Here is an 18,088-nt window from a genome sequence, read left to right as displayed (position 1 = left end):
GAAGACACTTTTCTGTCAGCAGGAGTGAAAGGTCAGCAATAAATCTTCAAGGGTTTCTGTTATTTCCATATTTGTCCAATGCTGTGGTGTCCTGCCACTGCATTTAGATGTCTTTGATGCTATGTCATGAATTATTCCTTTTTTTTTTTTCCTGACAGTTTCGAGTGTTCACTGCTCCCTTCCACAAGGTTGGCTTTGCAGATTTCTGGCTGGCTGATCAGCTCAACAGCCTGGTTGTGATACTTATGGATCTGGAATACATGATCTGCTTCTACAGCTTTGAGGTTCAGTGGGGGAGCAATGCTGGACTTCTGGCAAACACAGGTAAAGTAATGCTGGTAACCCATGCAAACGTGGTCAGAATGACCTCAAAAACACTGAGCAAGGCAACTTCACAATCATCTCTCTCTGTTTTGAAGAGGGCTACCAGTGACCTAGGAAACTAAAATGATTAGTGTTTCTTGTAAACACAGCATTAAAGAGGTTCTGCCCTGTCTTTTTTTCATCCAAAGAAATGGAATTTCACACCCATGTTCATTTCCTAATCCAGTCATTTGGCCTGGTGTGTATATTCATCACCGAATTTAGGCACAGCACTTCTTGATGGGAAAGAGAAATCCACTTGCCTGGCATTCTTGTTTTATTTCATAGTGGTTTATCCATGGATTTGCTTTCAGCCCAGTCCTGTTGCTCTGCATGAAAATGAGATGCACGAGCTTGTTAGCCACGATTTTCTGTGTCTTGTCTTACAGCCTCTGTCACAGAACCCTACAGCCAGAGGGGGTGGAGGAACCTCCTCAGAGCTCATTAGTGCCACCCCTCATCCAGCTAGACTTGATGCTCTGGTGCCAGAGTTGTGTGTGCTCTGCTTCTTTTCTTCTTCCCAGCCAGAACAGCTGCAGAATTGGTGTATGAGTTTTGACTGTGGGCTTTCCCAGTGACAAAATCCTACCTGTCTGCTCCTGGATCAGGCTGCTGTCTTTCCATTTTAAGCAGTGACTGCTGGCAAATCATGTTGCCTGGTGGTTTTGACTCTTGCTGAAAGGATTTGCAATGTGCTTCAATAAGCATCAGTGTTCACTTTGTTCTTCCAGTCTGTCTGATCTTTATCTTTGCTTTCAGACAGTGTTGCAAGTAACTAAATATTTATTAAAAATAAAGTAAATATAGCAATCAAGTGGATAACAACTTGTCCTCTTCCAATCCTAACAAGAGAATAAGAACACAGTGCTTTGGGATAAATATCACCTAATAACTTGCCTCTATTATTCTGAATAAGAAAGAAATGTTGGTGGAGTGTTTGGTTTAGATGTTCTGAGGGACACAGCATAAGAATTACAGCATGTGTGGAGGTTCCAGGCAAAGCTGGAGTCTTCCTGGTTGTTTCCTCAATAAAAAGAAAACTTTCCAACACCAGAGGTGTGACACAATGTCAGGTTGATATAGTTGCCTTCTGCCCCCATTGTTTGTTTCTTTTTAAATGAAAGAACAACAACAACAAAAAACCCTGAACACATGCTGAAATATGTTGTTGTTTCCTATTACAATATACAAGAAAAAATGGGTGAAGGACATCTTAGGCAAAATAGCCTTTTTGAGCCCTCCTGCAGAGGTTATGTACATTTATGTACAAAAATGCAGCCTCGAAGGCCTCTTGTCATTCCATCCTTAACTTGATCTCCGTGCTGCCAACAGCACAAAATGAATATAAAAACAGATTAGAAATAATCTCCTTGGATGTTAATTATAGTGAAGGAGTTAGATGTTGGTCTGTCTGGATGTGTTGTTGATGTCCTGTCACCTGAGTACCTCAGAGAGGCAACAAAGGGCTCCAGGATGCTTTCTGTTCTGGATGTGTGTGCCCCTCAGCACCACACGTTGATGGGGAGTTGCACACATGTCAAGTGATATTGTGCTTACAAAAAAAAAAAAAAGACAATAGGAGTTCTCTAAACTTGCTGACTCTGTGTCCCTTTATTTTTTTTCTTCCAGATAATCAGATTTGTTACAGCTACTCCTACGGAGTGAGAGCAGTTGTCCAGTGCATCCCTGCTTGGTTGCGATTCATCCAGTGCCTGCGCCGTTACCGTGATAACAAACGGGCCTTTCATCTGGTTAATGCTGGAAAATATTCCACCACCTTCTTTGTGGTGACATTTGCAGCCCTCTACAGCACTCACAAAGGTATTGGTCATTTTGGAAAAGTCTTTGCAGCTTGTGGGATTTGCTTTTGACATGGGAGAGGCTCAGAATTTGGCACGAAGCATGAACCTTTCTTTTTGGGCGCCTGTGAGACATCTCCATGGAAAGACAAAGACCTAGCTTGCAGAAAGCATTTCAACATAATCTTTGAGGTTGTTTTTTTTGCTTAGAACTGCACTTGGGAAGAGTGAAAGAGAATGTTTCAGCTTTCTCTCTTGAAAGGAGAAAACTGAAAGCCCTGTCAGTTTTTTCTATGAAGGGAGGTTAAATGGGAGATGTGTAAGCAAGGGGACAACATGGGAAATACTTCTCCCTTGGTCCATCTGGTCCATCCTTCCTGAATGTGGGGAGATGTGCACAGTTCCAGGAAAATGCTCTCTCTGGATTTTCTTGTGTGTTTTTATCCATGTTTTTTCTGCAGCTGGTAAGGAGTTGTTTCCAATCCATTTAACTGCAGATTGAGCTCTGATCCCTCAAGTTCCCCCATCTCCCTGGAAACGACAATTACTCGATTCTGCTCTTGTTCTGAAGGAAAAAGCTTTTAGTTTCTGCACTTCAGGCAGTTGCCCTGCCTTTCATTGTTCTGAAGTCCTAAAAGCTGTATTCTTTTATTTGAAAATATATATGCCTTCAGTATCTCCAGCAGTTAGCAGCCACAAATGCTTGTGAGCAATTACTTCTCCTGAAATATGATTGTAGTGGGGCAGGTAGAAGTGTTCAAAGCATACTTGCAGTTAACATGCTGTTTTTTTCAAGGGGTGGTAGGGTTATTAGAAACCTTCCAGTGGCCAAAAAATGGCTGTTTTGACGTAGCTGAGCCTGAGGTCACACCAAGAGTGCTTCTCAAGGCTTGCATTTCAACAGCAGGGGAGGGTAGCTGAAGGCTGGGAGCTGGGCACACGCGAACCTGACGTGGGAACATTAGTGCTGGATGCAGTGCCAGGCCCCTCTGTGCATCTCCTCCTTCTCCTCTGCCCTCAGAGCTTGTTCCTGTTTTAACTTGTTTGCTCAGTGACATTCTGCAGCTCTTCAGTTCCAGCCCTGCAGTCCAGTTAGTCACCACTGCCAAACCCTAAGAAGAGGCAAATACAGATTATTGCCTGACTATAGTCACTGCTTATATGCTTTTATATACAGTGCCCTGCTTTGGGGAGGCTGACTAATACTTCTCCTTGCTGGAAGGGAACACTCTGACAGAGCCTTCTGTGGAAAGGTTGGAGTAGATTTTGGAACCAAGAGGAAAAGCAGCATCTGTTGAAATGTCCTGTTGACGTATTTGACCTCTCCCTCCTCCCCTTGGAGTCTGCATCCACGCCAGTACCCCTGACCCTGGTTCTCATGGCTGCCATACATCACTGTTGTCTGCTCATCTAGTCTGGCAGGGAGTGGGTTGTAATGAGGTGTTTACGATCCAGGCACGGGGCTGGTTCCAATTGCTGAGAGATGTTCGTGACTTGCAGGTTTTGTCTGTCCGTGTGGCTCGGTGGGAGTCAGGAGCACAGAGTGGTTGGTGTCATACAGGAAAAAAAGTAAATATTTGGAAGCTTTGTGGCCTTTGGAAATTGCATGTTAGTGCAGGTTTTGTAAATGTCACTTTGCCTGGGCTTGTAGTGATTTTTCAGAGGGCTGCCTGAAGACTTTGCCCTGTCTTGTCAGCCCCGTAGGCCTGTTCCTGTCCTGTCACAAGTGCACTTCCTGATGTGCTGTGCCTGATAAAATTCCCATTTTATCTAAGTGCTTTACACAGATTCCCAGTTCTTTTGGGACTCAGGATCAGATGGTCTATCACCCTGATGCTCCTGTTGAAAATAGATGCCTTCTCTGTGTCTGCCTAAGGATGGCAGAGACATGCATTTGTCTTACCTACAAAACACCTGCTATGGGCTTGCTGCCTGTTGTTGGGAAAGCAAACACTGCCCAAAACAAGTGTCAGATTGGTCAAGATCCTTGCTTCTTAGACCCTGAACTGCAGTAGGTAACGAACTTGTTAACTGCTGTGGTAATGAGGGTTTTATTTAAACAGTCTTCTGTGCCTGCGTTCGCCAGCCTATGACTTATACCTCTGGAATGACAGTGTTGGGCTGCCAGGACAAGAGGGTAATTGGTGGCCTTTTCTTGGGAGGTCAGGTAATGTAATCCAGCCCCTGTGTTCCACTTGGGAGTCCAGGGAACATCACAGCCCTCTGGAAAGGCTTGCTCTCCTCCCTTGGTTCGCACGTTGAGTGATCTGTACCTGCTCTGTAGTTTTTTAACTTGTGTCTGCTGGTTGTGTGAAGATGGATTGTGAAGCTGGGAGTGTTTGCTGGTGTGGAAAGCCAGCTAATTCATCCAGAGTGCACTTACAGCATTGTTGTGCTGTGCTTTTTTGTGTGTGTTGGAAAACTGGAACTAGAGAAATGTACAAATTCCACCTTATTATGTTTAAGTTATATACTTTCAGTTACATGTGGTACTCCCTTCTCCAAGCCTCCTGTAGAGAAGGAGTGTACTATACTCCCCCACAGTGTACCATAGTCTCTAAATTTGCCCAAAATACCACTGTTTCACAATTCATATTGCTCAGGCAGTGTGTAATTCTGATTCTTTCTTCCCTCAGAGAAACCATTTCTTTTTCTTCCTTTTGATTTAGATGGAGAATGCGTTTTTTTCTGTGCTAATTGCAGTTGGGATTTTGGACCAGTACGGTATTGAAGTAAAGTTTTCTCTCCTGGATTTGCAATCTTTATGTCCTAGAATAGATTTAGAGAGTTAACTCCAAGCTGTCACCTTGATACTCGAGACATCATCTGAACTAGTGAAGCTGAAGTGCGAGTAACAACCCCATAACATAAGACCGGAGCAGGCAGCGTTGGCACAAACAAGTGCTGACACAGCTGCCTGTGTCACCCCATCTCAGGAGCCCAGCCACATTTCAGGGAAGACAGCAGCCACCCAAGGGCAACTGTTGCTGAGCTCCCAAAGGAAGAGCTCTCAGTATTTTTATATCGCTCAAAGGAATGGGAAGCAAAGGCCGAGCTCTGTAAATCCAGCCCTGCTGGGTGTGTTTGCACAGGCAAATGAGGCAGATCTGTAGCTCTAGGCTGCCTGGCAACTGCAGTGCATGCCCTCAGTCCCTGCTGCTTGCAGCACAGCCAAGCAGAAGCCTCTGCTCCTGGCCTTAACTTCCCTGCCAGGGCTGAGGTCCCCCTGAGCAGCTAGCCAGATGAATATTATCATAGAATCATGGAGTGGTTTGGGTTGGAAGGGACCTTAAAGATCATCCAGTTCCACCCCCCCTGCCACAGACAGGCACCCCTCCCACTAAACCAGGTTGCTCCAAGCCCCATCCAGCCTGGCTTTGAACATTTCCGGGGTGGGACCAGCCACAGCTTCCCTGAGCAACCTGTGCCAGGGTCTCACCACCCCTATGGTGAAGAAATTCTTCCTAATGTCTAGCCTAAATCTCTCTAAATTTCAGCTTGAAAGTATTCCCCCATGTCCTGTCACTCCATGCTCTTGTAAAAACACCCTTCCCAGCTTTCCTGCAGCCCCTTCAGGCACTGGAAGGTGCTCTAAGGTCTCACTGGAGTTTTCTCTTCTCCCAGCTGAACAACCCCAAGTCTCTCAGCCTGTCTCCATAACAGAGCTGCTCCAGCCCTGAGATTGTCTATGTGGCCTCCTCTGGACTTGCTTCGACAGCTCCATGTCCTTCTGGTACTGGAGGTCCCCAGAACTGGGCACAGCACTGCAGGTGGGGTCATGAAAGCAGAGTAGAGGGGGAGAATCCTCCACAGAAAGCTTCTCAAGTGCTTTGGTCTCTTCCATCATTTCCTTCTTTTGTGGGATGTGCTGTTTCAGGGTGAGCACTTGTGTATTTACCTTGGTGTTCTTCAGGAACGTGTTGACTGAGCTTAAACACAAGTTCAGGGTCTAAATGGAGTATGTGGTATTTTATTTAACTCAGCAGAAGCCTCTGCTCCTGGCCTTAACTTCCCTGCCAGGGCTGAGGTCCCCCTGAGCAGCTAGCCAGATGAATATTATCATAGAATCATGGAGTGGTTTGGGTTGGAAGGGACCTTAAAGATCATCCAGTTCCAACCCCCCTGCCACAGACAGGGACACCTCCCACTAAACCAGGTTGCTCCAAGCCCCATCCAGCCTGGCTTTGAACATTTCCAGGGTTGGAGCAGCCACAGCTTCCCTGAGCAACCTGTGCCAGGGTCTCACCACCCCTATGGTGAAGAAATTCTTCCTAATGTCTAGCCTAAATCTCTCTAAATTTCAGCTTGAAAGTATTCCCCCATGTCCTGTCACTCCATGCTCTTGTAAAAACACCCTTCCCAGCTTTCCTGCAGCCCCTTCAGGCACTGGAAGGTGCTCTAAGGTCTCACTGGAGTTTTCTCTTCTCCCAGCTGAACAACCCCAAGTCTCTCAGCCTGTCTCCATAACAGAGCTGCTCCAGCCCTGAGATTGTCTATGTGTGTATTTACCTTGGTGTTCTTCAGGAACGTGTTGACTGAGCTTAAACACAAGTTCAGGGTCTAAATGGAGTATGTGGTATTTTATCCTTTAACTGAAAGATGGTTTATGCAAGTTTTTTAAGTTTGATTTACACACCTTAGTCAGTGAGGTCCTTGTGGTCTGGGTAGCATCCAGCTATTTATTAACCTCTGAATTATTCCCAAGTTAATCCCCTGTGGCCTGGAAACTTGAGTAAGCGTCTCCTCTTCCACGCTGCTCCCACGCCTTTTCCAGGTACTCCAGAGAAAAGTGCTGCACACTGGCTGCCATCCTCTTGGAAGTGCCCTGGAGAGCCTTCGGTCGGTCTAAGATAATGTAACCACCACACACTTTCTCATTAAACAGCCCAGGAAATTGACAGTAATTAAAAATACGGAAGTTAACTAAATAGGGCTGTCTCTAAAGAGCCCTGGCTGCAGAAACAGGCTTCTCCTGGTGGAGGGGGGTGTGATTTGTCTTTTTTAAAGCCTGAGAAAACCGTGAGCCTCCTTCCCTGCTTCTGTTCCAAGGAATAGAGATGTGAAGTGTCTAGGCAGGAGTCATCCAGTGATTAATGGGCTTTGGCAGGAAGGTGTTGGACCATCCCCTGCTAATAGAGAGGTTTCACCAGATGATGATGATGAATGGGGCGTGTGCTGCTTTTTGCCAAAGCAGTGGAAGATTCCCAGGTCTGGTAGCTGCTGCCCACTCCTCATTCATCACGATGCCTCCAGCCATTACCAGTGGTGACACTGGCTGGCAGAGCCACCTTCATGCTGGAACGGATCACTGGTTCTCCCACTGCTGCTCCCCTGGGGAGGGGTGAGACTTCCAGGTGGAGGATGATGGTGCATGACAGAAAGGAGCAGAGAGTGGTGGTGATGTCAAGCTGTTGCTCTGGAAGCTGTAGGAGGATCCCTGACTGCACCTTAGCTCTGCTCTTCTCTCTTAGCCAAAGTACTGGGTAGTGGGTTGGGTCACTTAGCTCTTGTTGGCACTTTGTCAGAATCTGCAAGGTGAATTCCTTGGTAGGTGGAACAATAATTAACTGTCATCCTAAATGATGACAGCAGGAGGCAAGGTGAAGGGAAAAGTGAGACTAAAACCACTTTTGCAGAGGTCAAACATTGGTGCAGCAGTTTATGGTACTTCAGCTGAGAAGTATCATTTAACTTCTAGGGAGTGAGGCAAAGTGAAATAGATGGACATCTAGAATTCAAGTACAAATCCCATGGAACACTGAAACAAGCAGCTTTTGTGAGATCCTGTTCCCTAGCTTATCCCTCGTGTCACAGTACAAGATCTCCCATCTCACTCCTTTGTGCTGGCAAGAGCTGTCAGTGCTGCAGCCAGATGATTTGATTTAGGTGACACAAGAGCCTTACAGAGTGCTTGGCTTGACCTCTTGAAGTAAAACAAACTTTGTAATGGGATTAACTGGCTTCTTTCTTAATACTTGCAGTTTTCACACAGCTTGCCTCAGCACAGCACACTGGCAGCTCCATCAGGATGATTATTTGGAGCTGAAACGTGCAACGTCTGTCACATTGCTGGGAGCTAGGATGAATTTTTTTGTCTGAAACCCTGTCATCCCATGCCCAGGAGGCCATCAGTAATGAGTTGTGTTCATTAGCCAGTCTTTCTGATCCTTTCCGTCAGAGCAGCAGCAGTGTGATTAGTGAAGAATTGGAGGCATTGCCATGGGCAAACATTTCTATCCTGGCCTCTGACCTTCTCCCAGCTTTGACGTGGGTCTCTGTGGCACCCTGAGTGAGACTGGCTTCTCCACCCCACCTTGTTAGCTCCTCTAATTGCTTAGAAACCCATCCTGGTGGTGGTACTTCAGGGTCAAGCTGCTACGAAGGGTGAGGAGCACCTTGGCAGGACCACCCTGGCTGGGGATGAGGTGCCAGCAGGAGCTCACTCGCTGGTAAGTGAGCAGGGAAGGTGGGATGAGATGGGAGAGGGATTTTGGGAACTGCCACTGCACTCTGAACATCAGCACAGATGAGGCATGACATCCCAGAGGGAAATCTTCCCGTGCTTTGTAGGTCTAGTCAAGTGGGACATTTCTGGTGGTGGCAGCTGTGCCGTGAGGGAGAGGCAGGCTGGGCTGCTGAGTGGTTTGTGTCTTTGCTTCTCAGGATTGCAGCTGAGAGATGGATTTTAATGGCTGGGATTTGGAAAGTGGACTAATAGGACCTTGGTATCACTTAAAGCTTCGTAGTGTTAGAGGTGGCTGGAGGAGCAGGAACACTAGTGAATAAGGTGTGAGTAAAAAGTATGGCCTAATGATACCTCATTTCAGGAGCACTTAGGGGAAGCCTGACCTTTATTTAATGGAACATTTTCAGAAAAGCAACTGACTACATCACAAGTGATTTTCATGTCAAATGACTGCAGATCTGGAGTTCTCTGGTGCTGCAGAAATCTGGGAGATGCAATCATACAATAGTGGGGGTTTTTTAGTTTTGATTTTTATTATGTTTCAAAGGAATCTGCTTTGGGATCTCAAAGCAGTACAGAAGTAGCAGTTGACACTGTCTCCTAAGTTGTCCAACGAAGGCCCTGATTACCATGCTATTCATTTCTGATTGTGAATCCAGGTATTTTTATTAGAGAGACTGCTGACCTACGGTTAGATTGCAAATCCCATCCTTCCCAAGTGAGCAGTCAAACATGCCCCAAGAACACGTCTCCAATGCTGGAGAAGCCACCAGAAGAATAGTAAGATCAAATCTCAGTCCTGACTGATACGTTTCTTCCTGTTTGCAATTAAATCACCTTCTTCTATTTGTGAGATACAAGCAATGAGACTGTTGTGATTTCTTGAAATGAGGCACAGTCATATCTTCTTATCATTTTTTAGTCAAAACATGATTTGGGGGTTTTTCTGCTCTACCAATGTAGAATCTAGCTAGAAGAAGTAACGAGAGAGATGTTGCCTCCTGACGGTTCTTCTCTGCACTGTATCTTGCTGCTTTGCTTTAAATCGTGCCCAGAGGCTAGAAGAGAGGTTTGCAGAACCTTAGGGAAAGATTATTGCCACAGTTTAACTCAGGATTGGCAGTTGAACCGATGATAACAAACCTGCTCAAATCAGGACAGTTGTTCAGATGAAATGGTTGGTGTTTGACAAAGCCCATCAGCACAGGATGGCAGGTCCTCTGTGTGCTGCTCCAGGTTGTTTGCCTTTTTACTGCATTAAATCCATCGTGGCTCTGCCATTGATCAGTGTTAAACAGCAGTACATGCTGGCCAGGCAGAAAGGCAGTCCTGCTGCTCCCCCCTCATTAAGATGTATAATTACTGAGGGAGCTGCACTTGCAGCAGCAAAGTGTTAGAGAATTGCTCTGTGATGTCACTCTGGTGGCAGTTATTTTGTAGATGAGTCACTTCTGGTTGTCACCCCACCTTCCTGTTGTGGGCTGGGATGGACTTAATGGGCACATGTCATCCCTGGGCTAACTGGTTGGCAGACAGTGTATGCTGAGTGCTCTGCTATCTGGGCTTGGAAATAAATACATATTTTTGGTTTTTGTCCTGCTTAAATCTGTGCTTGAAAGGCTGCTCATCAAAGGAGGCTGAGTCTGGCATGCCTTGACCAAGAGGTTTTTAATTGCTGCTGGAGGCAGGGTTGCTGGGGCTGGGTGAGCTTTGTCTGATGTAGCAGGGCTTACCTGACTGTGTTTCCTGATAACCTCATGCTTCTTACAGCTTTTATCACAGCTTTCCCCACCAGCAGAAACCACAGCCAGCTGCAGGGGCTGACACACCACGAGTGCTTATCAAGGGCCATTGTGCTCTTATCCAGGTCTTCAATAATACATGGCATTGATTTTGGCTGTGTTGAATACTATATGGTGTTTACATTCCTCAGAATAATTCAGCAGGGTAAACAAATAGTATTCTTCAGAAGTAAAGTCAATATTAACAGCATTCAGGATAGTATTTGCTGTCTATCTCTGATGGAAAGCAACCTTTCCCTTGCCTGTGTTTAGAAGGGGCTGTAATTTCTGCTCAGTATTATTCTTGCCGAATGCTACTCAGATATTGTGTCCCCTGGGGCTGGTTTTGGGATCTAGGATATTGTCTATCAGCAAGTTTTGTAGACAGTAAATTCTGCTGCTCTGAGAGCCTTTGGCTGTTTCCTGTGACTGTGGCCATTCACAGCTTCAGTTCAGAGGTGGAAGCCTTCCATTATTTATCTAGTTGACCTTCTGGGGCCATTTGTAGATGTCTTTGTGCAGAGTATCTACTGGGATTGCCTTTTATAGGGTAAACTGGGGTTGGTGATGGAAATTCTGTGGTGAAGGTTGCAAACAGCAATGGGGAGGGTAAAACTGCACCTGCAGCTTTCCATGCAGAGGTTTTATGCTGTCCTACATGTGCTGTTTTGAATAACTGTACCTTAAGGAATTTGCTGGATCCTTCACCCACCCCTGGCTGGGTGGACTGGCATTTGTGCTGCCAAAGAGTGGCTGCAGTCCATGGGATGTTGAAGACTTGGTCTTTTTTTCCCCCTCATGGACAGGTTGAGATCTACCCAGGTATCCAGAGTTCTTCTCTCAGCCTGAGACTACCCCTCTCTAGTGGTTTTTGGTGGTTTCTAGCACGTTGTTAAACAAAGAAGAAAAACACAGGATGAAACAGTTCCTGCTTAAATACTCCCTGACATCATCATACATATGCACAGCTATATTTTGCTCCTGAAAAAACACTGCCTCTGGGAGTGGATGGAGTGGATGGAGCCTCTGGGCAGAATATGAATGCCTTCATTTTCTACCCCCCTGAGCAGCAGTGAAGAGGGGCCACTAGGACCAGCCAGTGGAGATTGAGATATAATTGCTTGCCTAGAGCAGGAACATATTTCCGTGCACCAGCTGAATACCAATGAGGACAGAAGGAAGGAAGGTATCAAACAGAATTGCAGGCAGGAGGAAAAGAAGAAGTGATTAAAGGAAGGGACTCGAAGGCCAAGGCTGAAGACAAGAGGTTAGTTGTGATTAGAGCATTTTATCAAGAAGTGATTTGGGTTTTTAATGGAATTTTTCAGGAGCTGAAGGTGTTATGGAGCCAGTTGGTGGGAGAGCCAGCAGGAGCGAGGGGTGAGCAGCTTGACCCCAGGTGCTGCTGAAAAAGCTGCTGTGAAGACAGGGGCAGGGAAAGGGAGCTGAGGCCAGTGTAGCCTAACCATAAGCAAGCACATCCTTTCGAGGTTGATGAGGTTCATGCCAGATTTCTTACATGGGTCTCTTTTTTCCTGGTACTCCTCCTTTAAGCAGCGTGACCCTTTGAAATCACCTTCTTGTGTCATTGCCTACTAAGGATACAGTTTTGTTAGCCCCTTATATAGTTTGAGATGATCATCTGGGGCTGGACTGTCCTCTCTCTGGTTGGAGAGCACCAAAGGAGCTCCCAGCAATGTCATTTTGCTGTTCCTTAGCCCAACACCTGCAGGGCATGGCCCAAACCAGGGCTGTGGCTGAAGGGAAAGTGATGGATGGTATTGCCCACACTGCCTTCTCCATGTCTGCTCCATGAAGATGTGGAGTAAGACTCAGTTTCTTTGTGTTCTGTCCTTAAGGGATAAAAAAAAGCATGACCTAACCTTTAAACCTAAGCTTGATAGGATGCCTGCAGCCTCACAATGTGCTTGGGAGCATTAATGCTTTGAAAGCACTTAACCCATCAGCTACCTCTGAATTATCATTAAGGATCTGGTAGCAGGAACTAAACATGGAGAGCTAATGAGCTAAAAATAAGGTTGGAAAGAACAGGCTTAGTGTGTCTGAGTCATCCCATGTCAGCATCTGCCTTTTCTTCCTGAAATAATGTAGGGGAGGCTTTGGAGGAGCTGATTGGGGCAGAGTGAAATCTTGCAGTAGAGCCCTAGTTGCTAAAGCTCCAGCAACCTCACCTGCGTCCTGCTTTGTGGGCAGCTGCACTTTAAAAATAGATGGGAGAGGTGGTTTCAAAGCAGCAGCATTACCGTGCTTGGGCGTCAGAGACTGTTTTTTCTGCAGGACTTCTCCACCGGCTGCTCTCAGGGCTCTGCAGACCTGTCCCTGAGCGCTGCCGGGAAGATGTGGGTTAGTGCTCAAAGCCTTCCAAGCCTTGCACCAAAGCAGGGGAGCCAGCCCAACCCGAGAACTTGCAGCAGATCTCGGGTCCTTTCCCCCGGTTTGGAGCTGCGCTGCAAACGGGCTTTGCTGCAGAAGTGGCTTTAATAGCTTTGCCTTAGGGGGTGTGTTTTGAAAGGAGAACGGCTGTGTGTATTTGACCTATATCCTGCACATCATGTCCAGGAAACCTGAAAGGCGTCACGGGAGGAATGTACTCTTCCACAATGCCTCTCATTTTCACCTCCATTAATTTTATCGGATTGCTGCCTTCCAGTTCTGTCCTCATTGTTAGAAAGGCAAATGGAGGGAGAGAGCAAATTGCCCTGTTGCTCCCTCTGTGATCGGTTTCACTCGTTTGTTTGTTTTAAAGCTACATCTGTGGAAAACAGCCCTGTCACTTAGCGAGGGGTCGGGTTTGGACTGGAAACCCTCTGGGTTTTTTTTTGTACTGGAAGTGTTAGTGGCTTTGTTAGAGAGAACTGGGGACTGAGGGGTTGTGGTGGCTGCACAGACAGGAGGGAAGACTCCTGGCAGCAGGGAGATGCTGAGTGTCTCAGCCTTGAAAAGCCTTGTATCTTGTTCTGTTTTCATGAACTTTAGGACCCGAATTTGACTGAATTACCAGATCTGTTTGTTTTTACCCAGCCGGCTGGGAAATTGACCTAAATTGAGGGAGCAATATCACCTTTTCAGGGGGGAATGGGAAACAACTTAGTTGCAAAAACACATGTGAGGTGAGCAGCCTTTGTGCCCACAGCCCTGTGTTTCACGAAGAAGAGCTCTGTATGGGCGATTAAACTCCATCCTGAGCCTTCTTCAGGATTTATACAGGCATGTTAATCATGTCTTGCCTTCTTTTTGCTTATTTTTTCCCTGCCACCGCAACCTCTGCCACAGCTGGTGGAAGTTCCTGTACTGCCTGTCCTCTTTCAGGCTTTTAGTACACTTAATTCACAGCTGTTTATGTCAAGACAAACTAAAATACTGTCTTGCCAACCCCTCCTGACTGAGCACTGCCTCGTTGCTTTTGCCTTTATACAAGCCTTTGTGAAATGTGGCCCTCAGGCTCCACCTGCTGTTCGGAGTTGGAGTAATAAACCCACCAAGAAAATAAAAATATTCCTGTCAATCTCAATCCCAGATACAAAACGTTGAAGGAAGTGAAAGTAGATTCTGAATTATTACATAAAGCTGGTCCTGGCAAGGCTTTTGGTTTGCTTTGGAGTAGCTAGCTTGATTTTCTTGGATGAAAGGGCTGTTATTTCCACTGATCAAACAGGCCAATTTGTAGCTGTTTTAAGAAGCAACGAGCTTTAAATTTTCCAGCAGTTGTTGTGCAGTCGTACAGAAGAATGTTGTTCTTCTCTTTTCCAGCTAAAAACCACAGTGACACCCAAGTGTTCTTCTACCTGTGGATTATCTTCTATTTCATCAGCTCTTGCTACACCCTTATTTGGGACCTGAAGATGGACTGGGGTCTCTTTGACAAGAATGCTGGTGAAAACACCTTTCTTCGAGAAGGAATTGTCTACCCACAGAAAGTGAGTGTACAGCCTGCTCTTACCTCAGAGAAGGCTTTTCATGTTTTAACAAAACGTGTTGAGCATGGAGCACATTGCAGCTGGTGCTTTCTGAATGGCACGGGGCTGGGATTTTCAAGCAGTTTATTCCTTTCCAAGAGGTCATTCCACGCTCTTCAGTCCTTTGGTGGTTGAGCAGCAAATCCTGTGTCTTGCTGAAGGCCAGGAGAGGTCTGTCTCCTGTGCAATGAGCTGTCCTGTTTGTCTTGTTCTTCAGGCATACTACTACTGTGCCATTGTAGAAGACGTGATCCTGCGTTTTGCGTGGACCATCCAGATCTCCCTCACTTCCATGCAGATCTTTCCATATGCTGGGGACATCATTTCTACTGTATTTGCCCCACTTGAGGTGTTCCGGTAAGGATGCTTGACTGAACAGTTTGTTTCTCTTTCCCATTTTTATTACTTGTGTGACATCAGCACAGCTGGATGTCACCTCATCCTCGGACGTGGAAGGTACCAGTCCTTGGGATGGAAGACTAAGTCTAACAGGAATGTTTAATGCCAAATAGGATGCTGAGTGAAGAAAGCTGGAGAGGGCTCTGCTGTAAAAATTACCTTGTGGGAATGTCCATATTAAGTTTCACTTGATTCTCAGGTTTACAACTACTCTGAAATCTCTGCTGCTTTTCCAACCACTTATTTGGAGTCCACATGATGGGTCTGGGTCCTGCAGGGTTTCATGGCTCTTGACACACTTGTACTCTAGCTGCAGTCCCACCCTGACAGCTTCTTGAGATGACTGAAAGCCCTTGAAGCTGAACCTCACCTGTGGACATGGTGGAGGTTGCCTTTTGCTTTCAGTGCCTTCTGCCTTCGTGCTCCCCAGGTTAGGGCTGTCATCCTAGGACAATGAGCCTGACAGGTCTGTCCTTCTCCAGGGAGTTGGGAAGCTGTTGTAGGAGTCACTGCTGTGAGTCAGTTCTCTGTGCTCCCAACATGTTCCCAGAGGCACTTTTGTTGGTGAGAACAGTCAGTGGTGCTCAGGTGCATCTCCCAGTGCTTTGCAAACACAGGCAATGGCTGCAAAAACGAAACCAGGTGGGTAATTTTACACTTTCTTCTCCACGCCAGGCGGTTTGTGTGGAACTTCTTCCGCCTGGAAAACGAGCACCTGAACAACTGCGGCGAGTTCCGTGCCGTGAGGGACATCTCCGTGGCCCCGCTCAACGCCGACGACCTGACACTCTTGGATCAGATGATGGACCAGGAGGATGGGGTGAGAAACCGCCGCAAGAACAAGCAGTGGAAGCGCAGCCAGAGCGTCTCCTTGCGCAGACCTCGTCTTGCCTCACAGTACGTGTTGCCTCCCTCTGACAGAACAAACCCAACCCTGGGGTCTTAGAGCTGCTGCAAGTCCTTGGGTGGCCATTTATGGACTTGCATCTTCGGGCAAAGATCTTGGCCACAATAGTCATTCAAAGGGGGGGAGGACACGTCCTGATTAGTAAATGAAAATCCCTCTGCTGGAGGGTTGATCTGTCCTTTAAGTCATCTTGGGGTTCTGGTAAACCCCTGGAAAAGGGAGTTCACTTGACAAGACTCCCCTCCTGCAAAAAAACAGCCTGTAGTGGATGCTGGAAGTTGTAAATCCAACTCTGGAAAAGAGGTTCCCATCAACTGGCCATTTTTAGGCTTCAGACCATCCCAAGATTTCAGTTATGATTTGGTTAAGATTTCCTACGTGAGATCTCAGACCCAAATTTCCTCTCCCAAATCGAAAACCATGCAGTTTTCCTTTCCATGCCTCCTCCTTCCAGCCTGGATGTGTCCCCACCTTGCACCCCAATTTCTGACCCTCTTCACTGTGTATCTTCACTACAGTGCTGGTTGCTCTGAGCATCACAGGGTGCTCCAGAGTCTGGGCATCATTTCTGCTCCAGCAGCACAGCCAAGGGAGCGCCCATCCCTTTGGCCACATCTGGGCTCCCCCAGGAAGCACAGAGTGTTGTGCAATCCCTGCAGCACATCCCCCTGTTGCATCACTGCGTGGGGAGGAGGGGATGGGGGGGGAAAAGGAGTTGGTGGCTGTCAGGAAAAGGAGTTGGTGGCTGTCACGTGAAGGGTTGTGCTCTGGCCTGAGCTGCAGCCCTGGGGCCACACTGGTCTCATATCCGTGTTGACTCCGAGTACACAGATACCACCAGTACAAACAGTTCACGTGGCTGCTGGAGACTGAAGAGCTTTGTGCAGAGGGGATGTGGGCCAGAGCCAGCTTGAATTCCATGCAACCACCTCAGTTTTCCTCTCAGAAGTTGCAGCCAACTGAGACACCTCAAACATATTCCAAAATGAGCTGCTTTCTACCCTGGTGCAGCCCAGGGGCAGCCAGCAAAAACCACTCCTCTGGATTTGCAGTGCAGTGGTTTTTCTGGAGTTTTTGTGCAGAGGGGTGGGAGGGTGTGAAACAATTCCAGTGGAGGAAAACAATTCTTCTCCGTGGGAGAATGATTTCCAAGCACACTGTGTTTTTTATTGTCTGCATGTGTAGTAATTGGAATTTCTTCTCCCCAGTGAGTGTCTTCTGTTTGTTTGTTTTTTTCCAGGTCCAAGGCTAGTGACACTAAGGTGTTGATAGAGGACCTAGCAAATGAAGTGAACACATGAGATGGCCACGGGCTCTTATTCCTCATCCTTTGTTTTCCCCTTCTCTTCCCCTCTCCCCCAAGTAACCCGATCTCTGGTACAGTTCCAGCTGAAAACAGGAGAAAACACTGAACATGTTTTCCGAGCTCTTCCAGACCAGATCCTATGGACTCCAACAAGCTCACTGTGTTTCATTTCTTTTCTTCTGGGTTAATTTTAATGTTCTATTTAAAAAAAAAAAAAAAAGAAAAAAAAAGAAAAAAAAAAGAATAATAAAAGATTTTACTTTGTTTTGCCAATAAAGAGGACAGTTCAGGAAAGAAGGATTGTTTACAGTCTCAACAAGGACATCCAAACCTGTCTGGATAATGAAGCATCCTAGGGACTCCCTCATGGGACAGTGCCAAGGGCACACTCGGTTTCTGCTTGGCCCGGTTTTGACTGGTTGAAACCGGACTGAAGTTTTTAAAATCTGATGATTTTGTTTCATTCTTTGTTTGTTTTTCTTCATATCCAGCGCTGAGGCACTGGCTGCACTTGCAGGGAAAGTGCACTTAGAGCAGTATCTTCATTCATGAAGCTACTTTTTAATTTGATGTAACTTTTCTTATGAGTTGTGTTTTTTTTTCTGGGGAAAGACGATGTATCTGTTTGCGTAGAGTTTTCACATTATTTATGAAACTGAACAACCATACGAGAGTGATATTTTTTTTTTTGAGTCCTGTGCAATGAAGGTTGGGACGGTGAAACGAAGCCGTGAATGTAGACCCAGACCTCCAGGGTTGGTGGGGTTGTGCCCTGCAAATGCCCCTCTCGTCAGACAACATGCACCTGTGTTGACCTTTTCTCTCTCTCTCTCTCTTTCTATTTTGATTTTGTTTTAAACCAAAGTTTCTGACTTTTTTTAGTTGCTGCTACTGCTTCTGGGCATGTCTCTTGTCCCAGTTCAATGCCAGTTTCCCCTGCAGCTACGTGACAGTGGTGCAGATGATCCTAAAGCCCTTTTGAAAGGAGAGTTGGGTCCCACCAGCAGCGCAACAAAGGCTTCAAAATTCCATTCTCTAGATCAGAAAGTATTTTTCAAAGCCTTAAGAATCCTTAGATGGCTTGAGGGCA

General features: G+C 46.5%; 1 protein-coding gene across 1 annotated transcript in view; it reads left to right on the top strand.

Moving 5' to 3' along the window:
- The window catches only part of XPR1 (xenotropic and polytropic retrovirus receptor 1), a 95,061-nt gene extending 77,766 nt beyond the window's left edge, over nucleotides 1–17,295 (top strand). Inside the window, exons 9-14 of the mRNA XM_009994630.1 lie at nucleotides 159–324; nucleotides 1,993–2,184; nucleotides 14,181–14,347; nucleotides 14,604–14,743; nucleotides 15,461–15,682; nucleotides 16,933–17,295. Coding sequence (XP_009992932.1) covers nucleotides 159–324; nucleotides 1,993–2,184; nucleotides 14,181–14,347; nucleotides 14,604–14,743; nucleotides 15,461–15,682; nucleotides 16,933–16,993 — 948 coding nt within the window. The 3' untranslated portion in view covers nucleotides 16,994–17,295. The remainder of the gene's footprint in view (nucleotides 1–158; nucleotides 325–1,992; nucleotides 2,185–14,180; nucleotides 14,348–14,603; nucleotides 14,744–15,460; nucleotides 15,683–16,932) is intronic.
- The last annotated feature ends 793 nt before the right edge of the window (nucleotides 17,296–18,088 follow it).

The sequence above is a fragment of the Chaetura pelagica genome, unplaced genomic scaffold, assembly GCF_000747805.2.
Source record: "Chaetura pelagica isolate M959 unplaced genomic scaffold, ChaPel_1.0 scaffold363, whole genome shotgun sequence".
In the NCBI taxonomy this organism is placed as follows: Eukaryota; Metazoa; Chordata; class Aves; order Apodiformes; family Apodidae; genus Chaetura; species Chaetura pelagica.
This window is presented reverse-complemented; position numbering and strand designations above follow the sequence as displayed.